General features: G+C 51.7%; 1 protein-coding gene across 2 annotated transcripts in view; it reads right to left on the bottom strand.

Moving 5' to 3' along the window:
• LOC105190613 (CUGBP Elav-like family member 2) overlaps positions 1–22,321 on the bottom strand; it is a 384,647-nt gene that overhangs the window by 308,718 nt on the left and 53,608 nt on the right. For both annotated transcript variants that reach the window (XM_025298595.1, XM_025298597.1), the window contains exon 2: positions 12,624–12,881. In XM_025298595.1, the coding sequence (XP_025154380.1) occupies positions 12,624–12,881 (258 nt within the window). The remainder of the gene's footprint in view (positions 1–12,623; positions 12,882–22,321) is intronic.

Genomic DNA, 22,321 nt, shown 5'->3' with positions numbered 1-22,321 from the left:
GAGTGCATCGTTCGAGGGCGAAGGGCGAGGGCGAAGAGTCGACTCTTTTGGAGGGGTCGAACGGAGGCTCCTTATTCGTGGAAGAGGAGCGTTTATCTCTTGGCGATTACCGAGTTTTGATAAATTCAAGTTGAGGAAATTCAAGAGGAGGCGTAAGCGGATACGCCGGGGGAAATGTGATTTCTTGGTGAGTGTTAAATTCATTCGGCGTGCGAGTTAACTCGGGGGGATGAATCGTCGGGATCTTCGTCATCGAGAATGAGCCGATTGAGAATTCGCGAAAGAATGAGAATATCTTTGCGAATACCTTTGTCGCTCGCTACGATAAATTCCACCTAAGAGATCTGGAAAAGCGCGAGTCGAAAATTGACGCTTCGATATTTCGCTTTCAATTTATCCGATGTCGGGCTTTCCGCTCGTTGCTCCGAAAAATCCTGAAAAACTTTTCCACCGCTCATTTGTAACGTCTGTGTTGTATCGCGCGCGCGCGCGCGCGTGCGACGGAGAAAGAGAGAGAGAGAGAGAGAGAGAGAGAGAGAGAGAGAGAGAGAAAGGGGGAGAGAGAGGGAGAGAGAGGGAGAGAGAGAGAGAGAGAGAGAGAGAGAGATTATTTGTGATTGAATCAATCTTCGTTCGGTTCTATTATTGGCCGGAACATCGCATTTGTGAGTTACCGTGAAATCTGCTACAATGGTTTCGCAAAAGACGTCGAGTGAGACGGGAGAGCGAATCGAAGGGCGATCTAATAGCGCAGCTTCAAGAAATACTTCCTAACTGGATTACGGCCATTCCTCTACGTTTCTCATCGAATCAACCGATATACAGTAAGACACCTGGCAGTTAAGGAAAATGAAAAATTACTTCGTAACTTAGTTTTCGCTAAGTGGTCGGAGTGGACTTTCGTGTAGCTGCTTCCTGTTGGAAGACGGATCTAAGATAAAAGGATAAGTACTAGGAAATACCAAACCATGAAGTGCTCCTTCTCCAGAGCTAGTTGCTTATCTCAAGCGGAGAAAACGCGGAAGAAGTCGTTTTGTTTCGCTCGCGTGATCTCGAGTCGCGCGAGTGAGAATTTCTATCTACTTTTCTCCCCCTGCCCCGCTCACTCACTTCCCGCCCTTCTTCTCTCTATTCTCCGGTGGTTATCGCGCGAACGATTTGCTGTGTCCCGGCGAGACTAATGAAAAATTAAATTAAATATGCAAATAGCGCACGTAATTAATTCGCATCGCGGATAAATCGATCCCTCCCGTAATTATGTCAGACCGTGGCGTTAGCTCGGCATACACTCGGATAAATAGCGTATACGGTAAAGATATAATCGGAAAATATTACTCGTACGGACCGATCATTCACGATTACGTTAATGACGTGTTATATCATTACAAGGACACGAATAGCTCGATAGGTCGGAAACCCGATCGATCATTCTCGTGTTGCGTGGCCATATCGCTAATCGAGATAAATTACGTGATAGTCATTATCACACACCGGAGCTCGTTTAGCTCGGGCCCGGCTGATATTTTGGGAAATACTCGCTTCAAATAATATTCGCGGATGTGCTTTCAATAATGCAGTGCAAAAATAAATTGTGTTATACGCGACGTAATAAATCACGTAGGACGCAGCGCTGATCGGCGCGCGGATCAATATATACATACAAATATACACATTCCCTCGCACACATTGTTTCTCAAATGCAACGAATGTTTTCGCCAGCACAAATACGAACAGCTAAATAACTAATAACAACTCACTCCTTCCCTCTCTTTCTCTCGCGCGGTCAAGTTGCCACAATTATAAAATGAATAATTTAATACGCGGCAAATCAAGGCATTCGACGAGAGGCCAGCCGAGAACGTCAAACTCGAGTCCCGCCTCGACAACAGCGCGGATCATCGCCGAATGAAATTCGCGTGAATCGGCCGCGTGGTACAAGCGCGGACATTGAAGTCGGCGATAAGAATCCTTCCGTGCGAGTGGGTATTATTCCTAAATGGAAAAGGTAGGTGAACCGCGCGAGCGAGCGAGCGAGCGAGCGAGCCGATCGATCACGCTCGCTCGCTCGCTCGCGCGGGGAATCGCGTGTCCCGGGAATCAAGTTCAAGCACTCTCGGGCTCGGTTTAATAGCCGAGCTCTTGGTTGCCGAACTCTCGCGCGCGGGCGCGACGGTAAAGGACCGAGTGACTCTCTCTCTCTCTCTCTCTCTCTCTCTCTTTCTCTCGTTGTAGCCCGTGCGCGAGTGAGCGCGCGTTCGCCTCGCGAGATAAATGCGGCCTCGCGGCGCAACGCTCTCGAGAATCACGGTAATTGTTACGGAGGTCAAGGGCTCGGGCCGCGGGAATAATTCACGAGTGCTACGGCTGCCGGGAACTGCAGGCGTGTGCTTTAATTTTACACGAGATCGATAGTACGTGTCGGCACGTGTTTACGGCACGTACGACCACGTACTACGTGCGCCGTCTCGGCGTACGTTACATATGCCCTTATCCTTTATTCATACGGCTCCCGTAGCGTGTAAAGTTCTAATCGTCAAAGGGAAACGAGAACGCGCGGCGTGCCGTGCCGCGCCGCGATAGTGACGGTGACGGTAACGCCGGCATCGACACTGGTATCGGCGATACCGGCGATACCACCACCGCCGCCGCCGCCGTCGTCGTCGTCGTCGGAGACGGCGGCTGTTTTTCCGATACACGATGAACCGCGCCAGCACGATGTGACGAGCGAACAGAAAGACAGACCGCGCAATCGCGAGTCCTGAATCGCCTCGCGGACACCATCGTTCGTCCTTATCACGTTACGCGCGATCCGCCGCTGGCTGCTGTCCCGCGCTTATCAGCAGCGTCGCGGAATCGGAAGCGACGCCTTCAGAATTCTATCGGCGACCGGCCCTCGTCGCCTCATACATATGTAGGCGCACGGTTGGAGCCACACTTGCCGAGGGGAATCCACCGTCGGACACTCCCGGGAAGGATACCGTAACCGGGAAGTCCCGCAACGCTCGCGCGCGCTTCGATCGATTCTTTTATCTGTGTTTTTAATTTGCACCCTGCCGCCGCTCGCGCGCGCTTCGTTTAACGCCACCGATCGTCCCCCGAGCCGCGCGCGCGCGCGCGTTTGTTCTCGCGCTGAGACATTCAATTTTGCACGCGCTTTTTTACCGTTTCCTTCGCACCGTTCGCCGCTTTCCCGAGGGAAACGCCGCCGCCGCCGCCGCCGCCGCCGCCGCCGTCTCGTTGATACAGCGACTTTTTCCAAAGCAATTATCCGTCGCGCTTGTGTGTGTATCTCGATCGAAGCATCACGGTGTAATTTATGCACAGCTAATTGTGTCTCTCGCATAGCGGGGGCATCCCGTTTCCCCTACAGAATACGGCACGGGGGAGATACTCATTGATACCCGATACCCGGCGATACAGAGCAACGGTGGTGACGGAGACGGCGGTGGCGGCAGTCGAGTGAACGTCGCTCGATTATAACAACCCTTTTACAAAGAGCCTCCTTGTTCGTTTGCAAAGGACCGCCGTAGTAAACAACGACGCCCGGCACGGGAACACGAGACGAGTTGTCGGCGACAAACGCGACAGAGGCGAGAAGTGGGTCGCTAGGACGAGCAACTTTTCCTTTCAACCTCCTCCCCCTATGCAGGCCTGCCTCTCGCAAAGCTTGCACGCTGGTGCACGCATTTCGCTATCCGAGCGATTCCTCCACACGAATGTGCGGCGCATCTATGCGAACGCCGATAATGATGAATCGAATCAATGCGAAACGCGAAGGCACCGGCGACTGTTGCTGCTGCTGCTGCTGCTGCTGCTGCTGCTGATGCTATCGTTGCTGCCGTTGCAGCAACAAACGAATTCTATGGCAGCGCGAATTTGCTCTTTGTCGTGCCGCGAGTTTGCCGACTGTGTTCGCGTTTAACGTAAATAGAACGTGCAAATATGAGTGAACGACGGGGGTTGCCTTCGAACAAGCTCCGTGCATATCGCACGGGGAGCCGCGCGCGTTCGATCAGTTGGAAGAACGCGCGCGCTTCCGATGATTTCGCAATGACGCGAAATCTTCAATTCTGAGACGTTTCGCCGGCAAATCCCCTTGTCTCGTCTCTCGCGTAGTGTTACTCCGCGAATCGACCTCGGGGCCCGCCTAATAATACTCTGTCTTTCGACGTTAAACTATTTACGAAACTATTACACGCTGCGCAATATATTTCCCATTAACCAACCCGTCATCGTTATATATTGACCCAATGGCACGAGCAGGCGACAGTTTTAATTAAAATTTAATTAGTTCTGCGTAACGACACACGCAACGAACGTATACGTCACAATTTTGGTTCTATAATTAATAACAGCAATTGTTTTCCCTTTAGAATGCAAACGCGCTCGTGGCAATTCGCAGGTTCAACATGTAATATCAGTGAAAAAAAAAACAAATAAACAAAATTAAATAAAATAAAATGAATGCAAGAGAGGGAACGCGCGATCGCGCGCGCAGGCGGGAAGTTTCAGCGGAGTCACGGCAACTTTTCGCGACGGGTTTTCCCTTCGATCGATCACAACGAGCGACACGGACGACGACAACGACACGCGCTGCTCCGTCGAAAATTCCCACGACCAGCCCGAGTTGTTTATAGTCGCGCAAAAATAACTACGAGGAACTATTTTGGGGTTTCCCCAGTCCCGAAATTTGAGGTAGGGAAAGCTCGCTGTGCGGTGGGATTAATAACCGAACGCGCGCCATTTGCACGGCGAGAAGCCGCGGGCAGAGAAGGGCAGAGTTCGCCGAGTGTCGGTTCGATTTTACGCCGCCACCGCCGCCGCAACGGCGACGCGGTGTGGCTTTAATGCGGCTGGAAATATGTTGCGAGTCGCATTACCGCGCCCACCCAAGTATCCATCAGTTGCTCCGCCGCGCTTACTTCGCGGTCGCTTTATAGATCCGGCAAATTGCATCGTTGCGAATCGCACCCTCGCGGCCATCGCACCTTCCTCCGCACCCTCCGCCTACGCATTTCCGCGCCGCTCTCGCACTCTCGCTCTTGATCCTGCGCGCAATGCAACGCGGCGGTGGCGGCGGCTAGGAAGATTATCGTCGACAGATTACCGGATGTTAAAAGCGCTCCAACGCCGGCGAGCTATTTCCCGTCGAGAATTCGCGAATTAGCGAACACACGGAGTAACGATTCTGTTATATATGTACATCGGCTTAAGTGGATTCGTTGATAAAATTTCGCCTCCCTCCATTCGCCGTAGGAAGGATCGAATTGTGATTTTAACGAGTATCGGGTAGGCGCTGGCGCGAGCAACCGAGCGAGGGAGGAAGAGAAAGAGAGAGAGAGAGAGAGAGAGAGAGAGAGAGAGAGAAAGGATGAAAGGGTGAAAGAGAGACGATACGACGCGGCTTGTCAGTGAAAGCATGAATAGCGGCACGAGGCAACCGAGCTCAAACCTTTACCCTGGAAAGTACCCTCGTAAAGCAACGTTACTTCGCGCATAACACCGACCTCGCGCTCGAAACACAGCGCGTGAATTATTCAGGGAGCAGTCCGCCGAGATATCGCCAAAAATGTTCAAGCCCGGCACGTGAATTCGATTTACCGACGAATCTGTAACTTGACGATCAAACGTTGAGAGTTTACAAGTTGCCGTTAAATTCGAGCGATACTTCGCAACGTGGAAACGCGGAAGATCAATTGTACAATCCCCGAGATGAAACTTCAGACAGGGAAACATCGGGAGCGAGACTCTTCACCCTCGCTCGCCCGCCTCCCCCCTATCCTTCCCAACCGCGGTACGGAAAGTTATCAGGACGAAACGCGCGCGCGCGCGCGCGCGCAGGATTAACCCTGAGATTAATTCCGACTCGGGCGAGAGCGCCTCACGTTTTCGAATTCGCTCCCGGGAGAATTCTATCAGAAACTGACCGTACATTTTCCGGCTCGCCAATCGTGTTCTTACGTTCCGCGTGCTGCTTCCGGACGTGCCGTTTGGATCGTCGCGCGGTACGGCGTAAGCGGAGGGAGAAAGACGAGGGGTGAGGGATAAAAACTGCAAGACAATGCCTTCAGCTCGAAAAGAGAAGGAATAGCTGGAGCGTGTCGGATATTATTGTCGTCGTCGTCGTCGTCGTCGTCGTCGTCTTCGTCGTCGTCGTCGTCGTCGTCGTGTAAGTGGTGTGGGAGAGTGCCGAGGTTGGACGACGGAGAAAGAAGGAGAGTGCGAGCATGGACGCACGCGGGGGAGAGAGTCGAACATATGCACCGCGGTGACGGCGGCGGCGACGACGATACAATTTGGAGCTTTGCACCGGAGGCATGTGACAATATCACGGCTACGTGCTACGTGCTTCATGGGCGACGCCATGCTTGGCAACTGCTTACGCCTACGAGGAGAGAACGTAACCACCGAGACACAAGTGAGAGACGCCTGGCGTCTGAACACGTGCCGAAGTGGAAGAGCGCTGGGAGGGGAGGGTGGATGGAGGTGGCTGGTGGTTTGGTACGCGTATAGGGAGGTTAAGGAAAAGGATGGCGCGGCGGCGGCGGCGCGGCGGTGGCAGCGTCGCTCCAAGTGGCGTGGGTAGGCGCGTGCTCGACAGGATTTTCCGTATTTGGATTTGTCGGATTTGTCAGATCTCTCCAGACGATGCCTCCCGCCGCGTCCTTTCTTTTCCAGACTGTTACCAACGCGCGCTTCGGAGGTTGGCGGCTCCTTCCCCCGATTTTTCTCGCGACTCTGTCTCTCTCTCTCTCTCTCATTCACGCTTTCTTTCTGCCACTCTTCCTTTCCCTCGTCGCCGCCTCGCTCGCCAGGATTGCACGCCGGGCACTTTTGAAATGATTTAACGGAATTCTGCTGGCGTGCTCGGCTGCGAGAACACACGAATCCGGGGGGGAGGGGGATGAACGCGCCGGAGCGGAACTGATATTCAAAAGAGGCGCGACTCGCGCGTTAATTGATTTCTATCAAGTGTCGTATGTATTAGCAATGTCTCCGGTGTATTGGTAATGTAGTCTGCGAGAAAGAGACTCTCCTTCCCATTTACATTGAATTCTATAATTAATGGTACAATTACTCGACGATTTAATTTCAAAAGCGAGCTCGCACATACACGCCCTCTGTAGCTCGAAAGTTACTCGCAGAAAGTGAGTAACTCGACTCTCGCTTCTATCAAAGTTTAAAAGTTGATAACTTTGAACGTTACGTCTGCTGCTTTTATCCACTTGTCCCACAACTCGTTTTCTCTCTCTCTCTCTCTCTCTCTCTCTCTCTCTCTCTCTCTCTCTCTCTCTCTCTCTCTCTCTCTCTCGTTCCGTTACAAAAGATCAACGTTCATCATTTTATTTCACCGAGTCGGAAAAACGAAAGCTCCGACGTGTATTATCTATTTCATCTTTTCGTCGGTATCGTCGAGAAACGATCGCTAAACGTCGCTAAAACGTTTGCTGGCACAAGAGAGACGTTGAAGTACTGAAGCCTAACAATGGGCACAACGACGAGCTCATGTATTCTCTCTCTCTCTCTCTCTCTCTCTCTCCCTCCCGACCCCCTTCCCGAATGTCCGACCGTCTTGATTTTCGTCCGTGACTTCGGTAAACCTTTCCGATTCTTCCAAAGAGACTGCACCGCTACAGCTTCGCCCGGAGATTTTAAGTGTTTCTCGGTTTCTGTTCCAGACAGCGGCAACGACGGCGTCTGCCGCGTGAGCACGGTCGGCACCGCGTCGGCGGTAAAAACGCGAAAAAGAGGACTCGGACGCTACCGACGCTTCATCGATTCGGATTTAATTTTCGTGAAAGCGGACACACGAGGCCGGCGAGGAAGCGCGGGGGGGGGGGCAGGGGGAGGGAAGCGCGAAGAGCGCTTGCGATCCGCAGAGCGATCCAGGCAGCCTGTGCGAAACCGGCTCTGCGAAGCCGGGCAAGCGAGGATCTATGGCCAGGGTACGTGACCGGATACGACAACTCGAAGATAGAAAAATGATCTATCGTCCAAGTTCGTCGGAGGTGCCGATAGGAAGATGGATGGCGCGGTAATGCTGTTTGCAGAGAGCTCCAATTCCTGTCGGATAATATAATTCGCAATCTCGCAACGTTGCCGCCGCGCCGCAAGTATCGCGACTCCGCACGGATTAATGGCACGCGGAGAAATGCGTATTGGCGACATGACAGCTCGGGGATATGATCGATGAACACGGCCCGCTAACAAGCCGAGAGAGCGATGCATTTTTGCGAAAACCCGACACGCCGAACCGCCGTGCTGCACGTAGCGGATGCGCAAAAACCGAATATAAGGCGAGCGGAGAGTGGCGGCGATGTCGTCGTGATGGTGCGCGGACTATCAAATTTAGATCGGCGTTGCGCAAAAGCACATAATCGTGATATCATTCGAGAAATGAGAACATTTGTGGAGAGAAACAGAGAGAGAGAGAGAGAGAGAGAGTAACATGGCGGCACAAACCCTGATAAGAGTCGTTATCAGCCGGTGTCTCTAGATACGGCACGATAATGCGACAAACGCGACACGTTATTCTCGCTCTTCGAAGGTAACAAATATTTACGTAATTCACTGCGGGCAAACCGCGTCCTCCTATAATCGTTCTCCGGGACAGAGAGAGGGAGGGAGAGAGGGAGGGAGAGAGAGAGAGAGAGAGAGAGAGAGAGAGAGAGAGAGAGAGAGAGAGAAAGATAGGTGAGCGCAGATAGGAATCGTTCCTGTCGACGAACAGAAATTAATTTCTATGTGTTTCCACGGGCCGGCGGGGTATTCGGATCGGAGATAAAGGAACCCTCGCGCGCTCGCGCGATCTTCAGGGTCCACGGCGACCCTTCTGTTAAACGAATTCCTCCCCAGAGCCGCACATATCACTTAAACCTCTTACTCGAGCCGTTAAACCGTTGCTTGAATCGCTAAGGAAACCGGCCAGCCCCGCGCCGTTAATTTGTCCGCTCGCGAGATCGCCCGACGATCTAAAACTCACGTTGTTTCGTTCACTGTGGGAACGGCGCGGGGAGGCGCGCGACGTGTATTATACACTCATCGGCGACAAATTGTTTATCCCGTTGTTAATACGCGTCGCTTATTAAAATATATGACGCGATGAAACACTGCTCATTGTGGTGATATATCACGGATGATGCCGTAAATTATATACGCGCGTCACGCGGCTACATCGCGGCTCATATTTACATGGCATAAAATTAAAATAAACATTGAGGCGCGCGCGCGCGCGCATCGGCGTATCATTCGTTCCGCGCGGTATTACGCGCAACGACAATATGTTACGCGCTTTCTATTTAACTGTGCCGCTCGGGCGAGATAAATTGGGCGGGTGGGCGGGTTAGGTGATTATATTGAAAAAATAAAAAAGGGAATTAAAAAAGAGATTTATCATTTCCAGGCCGCGCCCATTACTCTCGCGCGATTTAACAGATCGCGTTTATCCTTTTACAAGGTTCCGATATGTATAGAACACGAAGTAGAAATTCAGCGGAGCTTTTTTTTGCGGAAATTAATGAAACGCATTACTCATTCGGCAAAAAGCGAATAACGCAATGTTCACCGGCTACCGGCCGATATTTTAATGCGAACGCTTTTTTCCGCTCGTGCGTTCCTTCGTTTGCGTTTCGCGAACACTCGTTACTCGCAGGGGTCGAAACTACGAGTGTCTTCGACATTCGACATTTCCCCTGCCTGGACGACGACGTGTCGCCGATAGACGAACGTCTCCGGCGACTTCTTCCGAGAAGTCTTCCCTAATCGATAACTTACTATCTACCGAGCGTTAAACGGGCTAGGTTGATTGGAAAAAAGGAGAGGAGTACCAGCTTACACAAGCTTGTACAAGCAGATTTCGCAATTTCGCGGATCGCGTTCGGGCGCACGATGCGCGCCGCGTGGAAACTTCGGCGCGGCGTAACGGCGTAACTGGAGAGTTCTGGCACGAGGAATTCCGCCCTTCGAATCGCGCGTATTTTACATACGAGAGACGGGTACATATTTCAGCGATACCCGCCACTCCCCGCGGGGGGTAGATGAAGAGGAGAAGACTCGGGATCGGAGGTGAGAAGGAGAACGAGAGAGGTGAGGAACGACGCGCAATGTCGCGCCGAAGACCGAGCGAGATGATCCAACTCTGTCTCGCACATCGAGGAATGCCGGCGAGTTATTTTAGGCCTTTACTCCCTCCCCGTTCTACGGAGGCACGTTTACGCGACGTAACGAAATAATGAAGGAGGGCGCCCTTTGCCGCCGCGGCAAAACCCCCGCCCCCCGTTGTCTTTCGACGACGGGAAAGAATCTTCTCTCTTTCTGCGAGAACTCTGTCCCCAACCCACCTTTTTCTTCTCTTACTTTTTTTTATTCTCTTTCTCTCTCTCTCTCTCTCTTATTCCCTTTTATGATTCTTAAAAGAATACCAGGGCACGCTAGGGAAGAGGGAGGACTTTACGATGATGAAGAGCGTCGTGACATTTTTCCGCGCATAAATACTTTTTCCATTAGAAGGAGCATAGAGTAGAAACGTGAGTCTTGTTCTAGGAGCTTGCCTCTTTGTACCCGTAAACAGCCTTTTTAAAGCTGTGCTTATGAAAAAGTTACGGATTATCCGCGATGACGCGCTAGCAGCTCACATTTTTTGGAGCACTCATCGGCCGAGGAGGAGGACGCGAGATGCAATTAGTGAAACCGGATCCACCGCCGCGCTCTGTTTATTTTCGAGAAATCTTATCTTTCTTAATCAAGACGTTATCTTGAGAATTCTCGACTCGGGGGAGAAAGAGGAGGAGGAGGAGGAGGAGGAGGAGGAGGAGGAGGAGGAGGAGGAGAAAAAGGAGGAGGAGAAAAAGGAGAAGGTGCGTCTTCGAGCGAGCGTAACGTTTCTTATGTATCATGCTTCTCTAATATTATGCTTCCTCCGCCCTTCCGCTCGACTTCCCGTTACGAAGGCAGCCACTTGTATCGGATGCTCTCGTGGGACGTTTTTTCCATTATACCGGGAAGTATCTCATTCTCAGCTTTCGTGAACAATGAAATTATGGAAAAAAGAAGCGAACCACAAACGGCACCGCATAAGCGTTAAATTGCATTTTCCGGTCGTTCCCCGTCGCGGGGGATCAAGACAGCCCGGGGCGAGGGGAAGACGAGAGTTTCGAGTCGATGATTACTTAGAAAACGTCGGAACATCTTTTCAGCGGGCGCGAAAAATCTCTCTCTCTCTCTCTCTCTCTCTCTCTCTTTCGCTTGCTCTCTTTAGTTCGACCTGCAACAGTCGTTCCATTTGTTTTCTCTCTTTCTCTCCTTCTCCCTGCGTCTCGCAAAGGAAAGACTAATCGGTTACCGGGTGACTCGAGCTTCCATTCGCATTACAGATATTCCCGCCGGGCGTTGTTGCGAATCGAATCGAATCGCAAACGTATTTTCGAGCGATTCAAACTGAGCCGCGCCGGAAGAGCTACTTAATTACTCACGGTTACGCCCACACATTCGGCCGCGATATAGATCGAAGAGAGGCGCAGTGCTAAATTTATTATCAGCATACACGGAATGCTTGACGGTCGTCGTCTGTCAAGCGACACAATGCGTTAAGTAACAATTACCGGACACAAAAGCGACGACGCGTCTCGTCCTACCATTGCTACGGATACGGCAAGAAAGCTCTCGCCCACCTCCGCCGGCCGGTTAGCCACGGATAACGTTGATCGATGTTACCGCAGACCGCCCCTTTAATATGTTAATTAACCTTGAAACGGCAACACGCAGTGTTCCGTACGGCGTGTGTAAACAAGAGCAACGCAAACAAAACATTTTAACGGATCGCCGATGGCTCGCGAGATTTAACCATCCGGTGGATAATGCCGGAATCCGCGCAGCCTCTCTCTCTCTGTTGGCGATGCGAAATGAGCAATCGTAACATAGACGACCTACTTTCGAGTTAGCCGGGCTAATTATCCGGCGTGCGGCGTACGAGCGAGCGAACATTGTCGCGTTTTGTCGAACATTGTCGCGATTAACAACCTTCTTTCGGCGACAGTACCGCGGCCTATCACGGTTGTTGCTGAAAAGCTATACGCGTATACCTTCGCGAGGAAAATACGGGAATGCTAGCGAATGCACGCGCGCGCGCGCGCGCACGCGATGAAACGTATGATCCCTTCGGCTGTCGGATACACTCGCGGCGCGAAAGTACACACGAGAGAGCCAGGAAATCAGCGGGGTAGTGCTCTCCTTGGCGAGCGGTATAATGGCGCATTAATAACGACGTATTGCGATTTACAATGCAAATCGATAGCTTCGTGCTACAATTTACAGCGCAAAACCCATCGTGACTATGGTCGGCAGCGATAAAACAAGCCGGCGTTACAAGAGAAAGACAGACAGAGAGAGAGAGAGAGAGAGAGAGAGAGAGAGAGAGAGAGGCGCGCGCGCGCAAAGCGGCAGCATATTTCGCGTGAAACTTTTTTATCTGGCGTTAAAGTTTGCGCGAGAAATCACGCGCAAGGCGCAACCTCCGACTTAAAATGCGCAAGATATTTCCCTTCGTATGCATGCAAGGAATGTGTTTTTTCCTTTTCAAAGATAAATCCAGGTTTGTAGAGTAAAGACAACGAAAAAGCACTCACGTGTTTTCCTTTTGGTCGCCGTTGGCCGAGTGCGACGGGGACGGCTGGACCTGCTGCTTCGAATACGGATGGTGGTGGTGCACCACGTTGTTGTTATTGTTGTTGTTGTTGTTATGCATGTGCACCTTGTTGGCGTTGCTGTCGGTGGGTGAGCCCGGCGAGATTTTACCCGCCAGAGCGTTCAGCGACTGCAGCATTTTCATGGGAGTCCGCCTGGCGACCGGTTGTCGGTGCCTCCTTCGCTCGAGCTCGTTTATCCTTGAGGAAGACAGGATTATTGTGGACGCTTGGTGGTTTGAAGGCGTCAACCCTCAAACTCTACCGTACGTGGCGCGGAACAGGCAGGCTAACACACACACCTCTCTTTCTCTAAAGCGTGTACGGTCTCTCGCGTGGGCCGCGAGACGACGAACACACACACACACACACACGGCGGCGCACTTTTTGCCCTTCTCGCCCTTCGTTTTCGCTTTCGTTTTCTCCTGCGGCGATTCGTTCGCGACGGGCTCCGATCCGAGACCACCCCTCGGGATCTCAGCACAAGGGAACGCCGAGGAAGCGCACACTCATCGCACGTGGACTTAAAGCGCGCCAAAGCGACGATGCTAAAACGGCACGGCCGGTAGAAGCACGCTCCCGTGCTGAAGAAGAAGAGCCTCGATTCTCGCTCGACGGCGCCGATTCCTGCCGGCGATCGATCCGACTGTTCGTTCGTTCGTTCGCTCGTTTCGTATAACTTTAGATCGTTAGGCGGGTGTCTCGGAGCGTCGTATTAGGAGATCCCCGCTGCGACACGCTCCCAGCTGTAGATGCGAATACGAAGCCCTGTGGACAAGTACCGGTGGCTGATAAGAGTCTTATCTATTCACGGAATCGATTGGTTATCGAAATACGCGCGTCACTCCATTTAATCGAGTGCAATTTCGACTCACGCGTTCGCTCGCGATCGCAGGCTCGCGCGAGCGCGACAGACAGACGGAGGGAAAGGGAGAGACAGAGCGGGGGAACAGGTAGCTCGCCCGCTCGACGAACTAATTATTACGACAACAAATATGACAAAATAATCACCGATACGCGTCGCGTGTGTGCACACTGCGTATAGCTATTTCTGCTCCCCCTTGATATATCTCGCTTCCCCGAGCTCGTTTATCTCCGCACGCATGGCAACGTCGATCTATCCGCAGCTGCGATATACCGTGCGTGACCACCTCCCTCGGATGAGCCGCTCTCGCGGCTCGCCATCGGCTGCGCGAGTTGGACTCGCGTTCGTAATTTCGGCGAGCGCAGGACGTGTAAAATATACGGCGAGGACAAGGGAAACGCGGAAACGGAAAGCCGAGTCGGGGGATATATATGCGTGCAGGGAGGAACGACACCGTGAAGAGGGAAACTGGCTGAGCAGGCGGGCGGGCGCGTGCGGAGGCCTCTTACGAGAGAAACTGCTTTGCAACGAGTCAATTAAAAGTTTAAGTTTAATTAGAAACTCGTACACGCGCGCGCACTGGGAAAGAGGCGCTCGGTCGGATCGCCGGCCGATTTTCTTCCTTCTGTACGCCGCGCACCCTCTTTGTCGCCACCCCCCGTCGAGGCGTCGTTCGCTTATGTCTTCCACCATCTGCGTAGCTGCCGACGAGCTGCCCGAGAGTTCACCCTCCGCGCGAGTTCCCTTTGTTCCTCGAGCGCGCATCCCGCGCCTCGAATCGCAGAGATACAAGCGGCGCGCTCCCGAGAAACCGAGGAGGTGAGAACTCGCGCGCCGGGAAGAAACTGACGCAGCTTCGGCGGAGCGATACGCGCGGGGGTGGATCCGTCGCCGGGGAATTCGAATGAGTTTCCGGCTCTGCGAGCGCGAAGGAGCACGTCGACTCGCCGGCCGACTCGCCGGTACAGCAGGTCCTGAACTTCGGAGCCGGGAGACGGACGGGGAGGGGGGGGGGCGGGGGGTGTCGAAGGGAATTTCGAAATCCCCAAACGCGGCGGATGGATCTTTTATGCTTCGTGCACTGGGGCTATGTCAGCTACGAGCGACCTGACGATCGCGAATATCTTCGAGTTGGTAAGAGACGACCGACGTTTTCAGATTTAATTTCGAGAGTGGACTGCATTCTGTTTGCTCGAGCTACTGCGCGACAACTCGCCGGTACAAATATAGCCGGTGCCCTGATTTTTCGGTCACCGATACTGCCGATCTGCAATATGATTATACCGCGACGTCCGCGTATATTTAGAACAGAAACAACTGTAAAATAAGGATAGAGTACAAGTAATTGTGTCCAATTGTGTGTCGGAACTCCATCTCTAATAATCTCATTCGGAGTATGCTCGCCATGTCATTGTGAATCATTGAACGCGAATGCAAAAATCAATTCGCTACGTTCTCATCATCACTGGTCGGTACTTTTCGAAAAGTTGACGCGTCTACCATTCAAAACTCATGTGAGTCACGCAAACAGTACGTTCATATGTGTAAAGAATGCTGGGGCTGTGAACGCGTTAAGATTCCGTCAGAATGTACATATATCCCGTATTAGTCACCGGCTGTATGAGATCAACGAGATCAAGAAAGGATTTTACCGGCGATTATACGGAAAAAAACCTTCGAAAGGGGGACAGAAAGTGTGAGAGAGAGAGAGAGAGAGAGAGAGAGAGAGAGAGGGGAGGGGGAAGAAGAAGTGATTCATAGTGCATATCCGTCGATTTCAAGGAAGATTCATCGCTCCTTGCGAAATCGACAAGCGAGAACCGAACGGGTTTTATTCGCGAATCTGCCAGCGTGCAACGAAGAACGAAAGGGAAGTCGAGCGGACGCGAAGGGATGTAAGAACCTCGCGGCGAGAAGAAGGGATCCCGACCGGCCGTGGATTACGTTTGAAGGTCCGCCGAGGGCAAAAAGACGAGGGGCGCAGGAAAGCCGCCAGCTTGCAAGGAGAAAGCAAGCGCGAGGCGAGAGGAGCGCACACTCGCGGCAAGGATGGAGCTGTAATTACCGGAACTGCAGTGGTGTTGTCAAATGTCAAAGAGGTCGCGCATAATTTAACACGTGAGACGGAAGCCGTACAAAGCGCAGGGTTACAGCGAGCGGGAAAGATAGAGGGGAAATGAAGGAGACGCGGAGCGATGTTCGCGGCTTGCGAGAAGCGAGAGGCGGAGAGAGGGAGAGAACAAGAAAGGGAGGAGAGAGAGAGAGAGAGAGAGAGAGAGCGACGATAGGGTGAGAAGAAAATACAAGAGAGAGAGAGAGAGAGAGAGAGAGAGAGAGAGAGAGAGCGACGATAGGGTGAGAAGAAAATACAAGAGAGAGAGAGAGAGAGAGAGAGAGAGAGAGAGAGAGAGAGAGAGAGAGAGAGAGAGAGAGAGGAAGAGAAAGTGTATCTTGATATGCTACCTAAGCCTTTTGTCCGGTACACATTTTCGCCTCTCCGTCTCCCCCTCGACTCTCCCTCCTCTCACTATTCCTACTCGCTCTCCCCCGCCACCTTCGCCGCTGCCTTCTGCCAACAGCCTGGATACACGTCGACGCTCTTTGTTGCCGGCCACTTGACGCGCTAAAGCGTCAAATTAAAAACTCGAGACACGCGCTGGAAAGGCCGATTAGTACTCTCGCGGCGGCAACGACGGCGACAGCGACGGTGACGGCGGCGATTGCCCGTTATCGTTCTCTCGCTCTACTTTACGACGGCGCGTTTACCCCGGTCGCCTTCGCGCTCACCAAGATCGTGTACTTCCCGTACCTTGTGGAGGACCCTCTCGGGGACTCCCGCGATATCGCACACCGGGCGCCTGATCCGGAAAATGCGAAATTCTCAAGACACTTCCTCAATGGTGTTTGCTGCTGCTGCTGCTGCTGCCGTCGCTGTTCACGAATGACGCGCGAATCACGATATCACTGCGACCTGAGTGACGTAACGATCTCGTCGACGACACCTGAGCACTACGACTGACGACGGCTCGGCGACGAGCGCAGTTGTCGGCCATCGTATCTCCGGATAAGCCTTATCGGTGCCCGCAGACCCCACCCTTCGTCCGTGGGCCGCATCCCTCGCGTACTCTTTTTTTTTTTACGACACTCGCGTACGTTCCTGCTGCACTACGTCGTCGAGACGCGTGACTTTCGTCCGCGTTCGCGCAATTTTCTCGTTACCGGTTCCGTGCACGCGCGTTTCTCTCTCTCTCTCTCTCCTTCTCTCTCCCCAGTCTCTCTTTTTATTATGATCGCCCGAATGCACCTACATCGGGCACGTTGCTCGAGTCGCCGGGACCGTTGCCAGAACGAAGAGGCTGGGCAAGTCTGTCTCTCTTTTCCTTCCACTCTCTTTCGAGCGGCACGCGAATCGTTCACGCGCGATCCAGACGCGCCATGGTGCGGCCGGCTGACCGGCGTTTTGGAGGCAAGAGTCGCGTTAAAGGGCGCGTTTCTCGCTGTGTCCCACGGTGGCGAGTGCGCGCATTTCCTCTCCCATGTAGTATCGCTTATGGCCCATGAAGGAAGGAAGGAAGGAAGCCGACGAGATGCCGCGCGTCGGTTTTACGACGTCGCCATGTCGGCCGTCATCTGCAAAGAACGGTCAGCTGTTAAGCGTCTGCCGGCGCGCGAGGAACGTAAGTTGAAGTCGTCCAGAAATCGGGATTATCAGTCTGCGTCGAGATTATCAGGAGGCCTGCTGCGATCGATCCGACACGACCTCGTGCGCGCGGAGGAATTTTATTCTCTTCTGCTCCGTCCGAGAGACCGAGGTTAAAGCTCGTGTATCAAGCGAGAGATAAAGAGAGCCGCGCTACACGAGATTGGCCGATCGGAAATCAGTGGATGAGTTGCGCGCAATTAGCACTATGGGTGTGCACCTCGGCTACGTGCGATTTTACGTGTGTGAAGGAATTCACGAGGCGGCAACACGGAGCGGACGTGCGACCTAAAAGGGCCCTAACAGCGTGGGCTAAGAGCGAAGGAATGTTCGTCAATATTTTCTCACTACCGAAGCGATGAAGCAGACACCGCGCGAACGTCGTTGCCGGAGATTAGATAAGGCTCGGAACGCTCCGTTGCTGCAGTGACTTGCACAACGACGTCATCGTCGACCATGACGATGACGACGACGACGACGACGACGCGAGACTGCCCTTGGGAAGACGCGGCCGCTGCTATAGTCGCTGTCGAACGGCGGTGAAGCGTTGCTGCAGTATTCGTGAATGCAACGGCACGAGAGATGTTTGACGTTTATTGCATAAGTACGCGGCCGACAATGGGCGCGTCAAACCACTAAAAGCAAGCGAGCGCGAAATGTTTAGCGGACGTACGGCCGTTTGTGCCGTAAATTACGGCATTATTGCCCGGAGACGGTCGGAGACGACGTCGAGTGACATCCGTCGCGCGCTTTTCCCGAGATTCACAACTTCTCTCCGTATAGTAATAATAATAATAATAATCATCATCATCATCAGGCGCGAGCGCGTTACCGCAGCGTAAATCTTTCCGAGAGTCGTTCGCGAGACTTACGCACGTCGCATGCGTACGATTGATAAGTACAACGACACATGGCGGCGCTGATAAAACGATGAAAATGAAACGTAGTTCATGAGCACGGGTTTGGCATTAATTGTCACGATATCTCGGTAAAACGCGGGAGACTTCATTATAGGGATAGCGATAGGGGCGAGAGAGAGAGAGAGAGAGAGAGAGCTGCATCTACGTCGATTTGCCGCAAACGTAAAATTATCGCCGGATACGATTTCGCCGACTGATTCCCCCCGGATGATCCCCGATCGAGCCTGTTTATTTCGTGATCGACAGCTTTGGAGAAATACGCGGATTTCGAGATTATTTCGGAGATCGGAATTGCCGGCGAGAGAACGAGTGCTCTCCTGAATATTTTACAAGTTTATTGCGTTACACATCATTTGATATGTAAATAATAACAGATCGATGAATAATATCAGCAGCCGTAGGTCCGTGAAATATTACAACACGAGCGGGCAAACGGGGCATTATTCAATACGGCAATTAAAAATTCGTTCCGATTGATATTACGCGCGCTCGCATCTCTGATGTATTTCATTTCGAAATTACGTTACAGAGCGGAATTGATAACGAAATTGTTGCTCAGCCGATAAATGCGGCGGACGTGAGTGTGTAAATATTTAACCATACAATATTTTCACGGGGCGCGATGCCTTCTGCGAGATGAAAGTTTCCGTTAGGAAATGGCCGTTACACCGGCGGGCCGTCGCCAACTACCGGCGAAATGAGTTTCGAATGTTGTTCATTGGAAAGTACAATAAAGCCTCGCGCAAAACGTTAATAAAAAGTTTCCCCAAAAATGCGACCCCAGCGACGTGCGGGCGATTGAATCGGTCCCGTCGGTCCCCCGTGTAACGATAACACATGCTAATTCCGCGGAACGACGAGCGAACGAGGAAAGTCGGCAGACAGCTCGCGTCACAGACGACGCTTCCTCGCCGCGTCGGCGACAACACGCGAGCGAAAGTCGCGGCAGGTGTGTATCATGAAAAAGAAGAGATTCATAATCGGACTTGAAAATGAGGAGGAAAGGCGGAAGAGCGCTTGTAATCGGGAAGCTTTTCATCGCGGCATCGCACCGGCGTATAATACGACCGGATCGAAACCAACACACGCGCGCGCGCGCGCTCGCGAGTCATCTTCTGAGGACTCGTTCCGCTCGCGCGAGCGCGCGTGCAAATGCAGTGTAGAGACGTTGAAACGCGTTGAAGACGTAAGTAACCGGCACGTCTATAAGCAGGTCTGCGCGCGAAGTGTGTGCCTAGTTCTCGACCGAAATAACAATACAGGCGGTAGGATAGTATCGTTATTGCATAGCTAAGCAACCACCACTTGTTTGCCGGAGCGGAACAGCGCGCGTTTGCCGACCGACAAAGAGGTATTGTTCTTTCGAGGGATCTCTCTGGCGCGCTTGGTTCCTACTATTTACATGGCCTAACTCAACATTATATCCCAAAGTTCGCGCTGCTCTCCACGAGCGACGTATTTCCGGCCGGGAAAGTCGCGCGCGCGCGCGCGCGCGCGCCAGTCAGCGAGCATCGTACTTCTAATATGATTTATCTAATCTATTTATCTCCCTCGAGACTGCCAGCGAGTCAGCTAGAGAGAGAGAGAGAGAGAGAGAGAGAGAGAGAGCGAGAGAAAGAGTACAAACATCCGTCGACTCAATTACACCGACGAACGCAGAGCGCAGCGTTATGCAGGTCGTCGGTTAATTTTTCGGTAGACGTGAGCCATAATTGAAGACGAGATTCGGAGGAGAATCCCGAGGATAGCTATCTTTTGATCTTGATAATCGTTAAAGAGTCATTGCGCGACTCTCTCCGCCTCCTCGGTCTTTCCTGCGCGCTGTTTTCTGGCGGATAAAATTTTTCACGACTGCGCACACCTCCCGGAGCGTCTATTTACAACAGAAAATCCCTCCTGTCGGAGGGAGATTCGTAATAGCGCGGGAGGGGAGAAAAGTAGATCGATTCGGCGAACTCGATAGACACCCCCATAAATGCCGACATACATATGAATGGTCGAAAAACGCGGACGCGTCTACGTATCCGCGTCTCGCGGAAATGTTTTTCTCATTATTCGGACGCGGATATCGCCGTTGGTCCTTTCCTCTCTTTTTCACCCTGTCTCTCTCTCTCTCTCTCTCTCTCGTTCGTGTTCTCTCCCTCTTTCGACATTTTCGACGAGTGTAGAAACGATGAAACTCAAGCAGAACTCGCGCGAGCCCGATGCCATTCGCGAGAACTTTCCGCGGAGTGCTCCAAAGTCCGGCCAGTCCGGATAAGTTATCGTCCCAGCTGGATCTCGAACAACAAATCTCTCGAGGGGTGGCAGCGCTTTATCCAGCACGAGAACGAGAGTCTCGCTCGCGCGCGCTGCTCCTTGAAAGTCGACGAACGAGGAATTTACTGGCGGCCGTTCGCGAAAAATACGACGGTTCGATAAACGCCCGATTTACCCCCGGCCCTGCTGCCGGGGTGATCGATACGCCGGATCGATACGATAAGATCGATTTTGTGAATTAATTGGCGATTAATTGTTAAAGGATACTTGCAGATCGCGATCTCGTTAACAACGTGATATTAATCAATATCGCTTAGCCGATGCGCGGTGCAACGACGATGAAATTACAATTACACGACGGCGCGTATAGCTGGGAATACATTCCCGGCGCGTGTGTTATATCTCGTTCTGCGCGTCGTCGTAATATCGCGTCCGTTTTTCCTCGCCGGGCAAAATTGCGCTCATCGCGCCTCATTTAGTAAATGCGTCTCTGACCCGATTACAAACATGCCCGCGATCGAATCTTTTCCACTCCGGCTTGCTGTTTAATATATTAAATACAAATACTCGTTGTACAACTTCGCGTTTACCCGCGCGCGTGCACGCGCAAGCGAGAGAACGAGAGAGCTCGGCGCAAGTATCGCGTATTCGCGACTCGTGAAAGTTACAACGGCAAATGTCCGTGCGAGAATTCCGGCGCGCGCCGGAACAGATACTTTATACCGATGGAAATACGGATATACGGAGGCACGGATGCAGAGTGTAAAGATGAAAAGTTACAAGAATGTTATTACCATCATGAATTGCCAAAGGCAGGTTGCGTTTTCCGACCCGTCGGAAATGTTCCCCTGCGGTTCGCAGCTCGCGGCGGCGGCGGCGGCGGCGGTTGCTTTTTGCTCTTCAAGCCCGTTCCCATTTTCTACGTCGCAGTGCGACGCGAAATCTCATCGAGAGGCACCGACATAATGTTAACGCAAAGCCGAATATACATCGCGTCTAGATACAACGCGAGTCATTCGCGCTTTGGAAAATATTGATGAAGCATCGGCATCTCAACAGGACGAACAACACTCGGAGAGGCGAACGGTATTTAAGGGGACTGGAGAGTCACAGAGGGACACAGCTGAAAAATCGTGCTTGCCTTTGATAATATTTGGTGACAAACTGAATAAATATGCAAGAATGAAAATTTTAGATATAGTTATACGACATATGAAGAGTAGAAAAATTTTGTTTATCAACGAATACTCGTATAAATATACGATATATATAGCTGAAATATACTCTCCTTTTTTTCTTCAAGTTATCGTTTTTGCAATAGTATCTCGGCTCTCGGTGATCGGGTCGGAGCGAATTTTAGCTAGAAATCTTAAGGAGGCTTATCATTATCCGGTGAACCACTAGAAGAAAAATCGAACGAAATTAACAAAATGGCAGCTATTATTAGAAAAAAATTCAAAATTTTCAGTTCTTTTACAATAAAAAAATTAATATCTCGAAATGAAATATTTTGACGGAGTTGTCCATGGTTACCACCTAAGAGCCATATGAATAAATATTATTGGTTTAAAATTTCAAATCGATAGGAAGCTCAGTTTCGGAGAAATCACTGCAGAAGGTTGAACAAAATTTCGAGAAAAACGCGTTCAAAATTTAAGTAGACGTATATTTATATGAGTATTTGTTTAAAAGCAAAATTTTTCTACTCTTCATATGTTATATAAATATATGTAAAATTTGCATTCTTGCATATTTATTCAGTTCGTCACAAAATCGTTATCAAAAACAAGCACGATTTTTCAGTAATCTGACCCTCCAGTCTCCTTAAGGAGACATTTTAACGCGATCCCCTCGTCCTTCTCAGCGGGCAGAGATGCGTGCACATTACATTATTTAT

Source organism: Harpegnathos saltator, unplaced genomic scaffold (assembly GCF_003227715.2).
Source record: "Harpegnathos saltator strain DR-91 unplaced genomic scaffold, Hsal_v8.6 scaffold225, whole genome shotgun sequence".
Classification (NCBI taxonomy): domain Eukaryota; kingdom Metazoa; phylum Arthropoda; class Insecta; order Hymenoptera; family Formicidae; genus Harpegnathos; species Harpegnathos saltator.
This window is presented reverse-complemented; position numbering and strand designations above follow the sequence as displayed.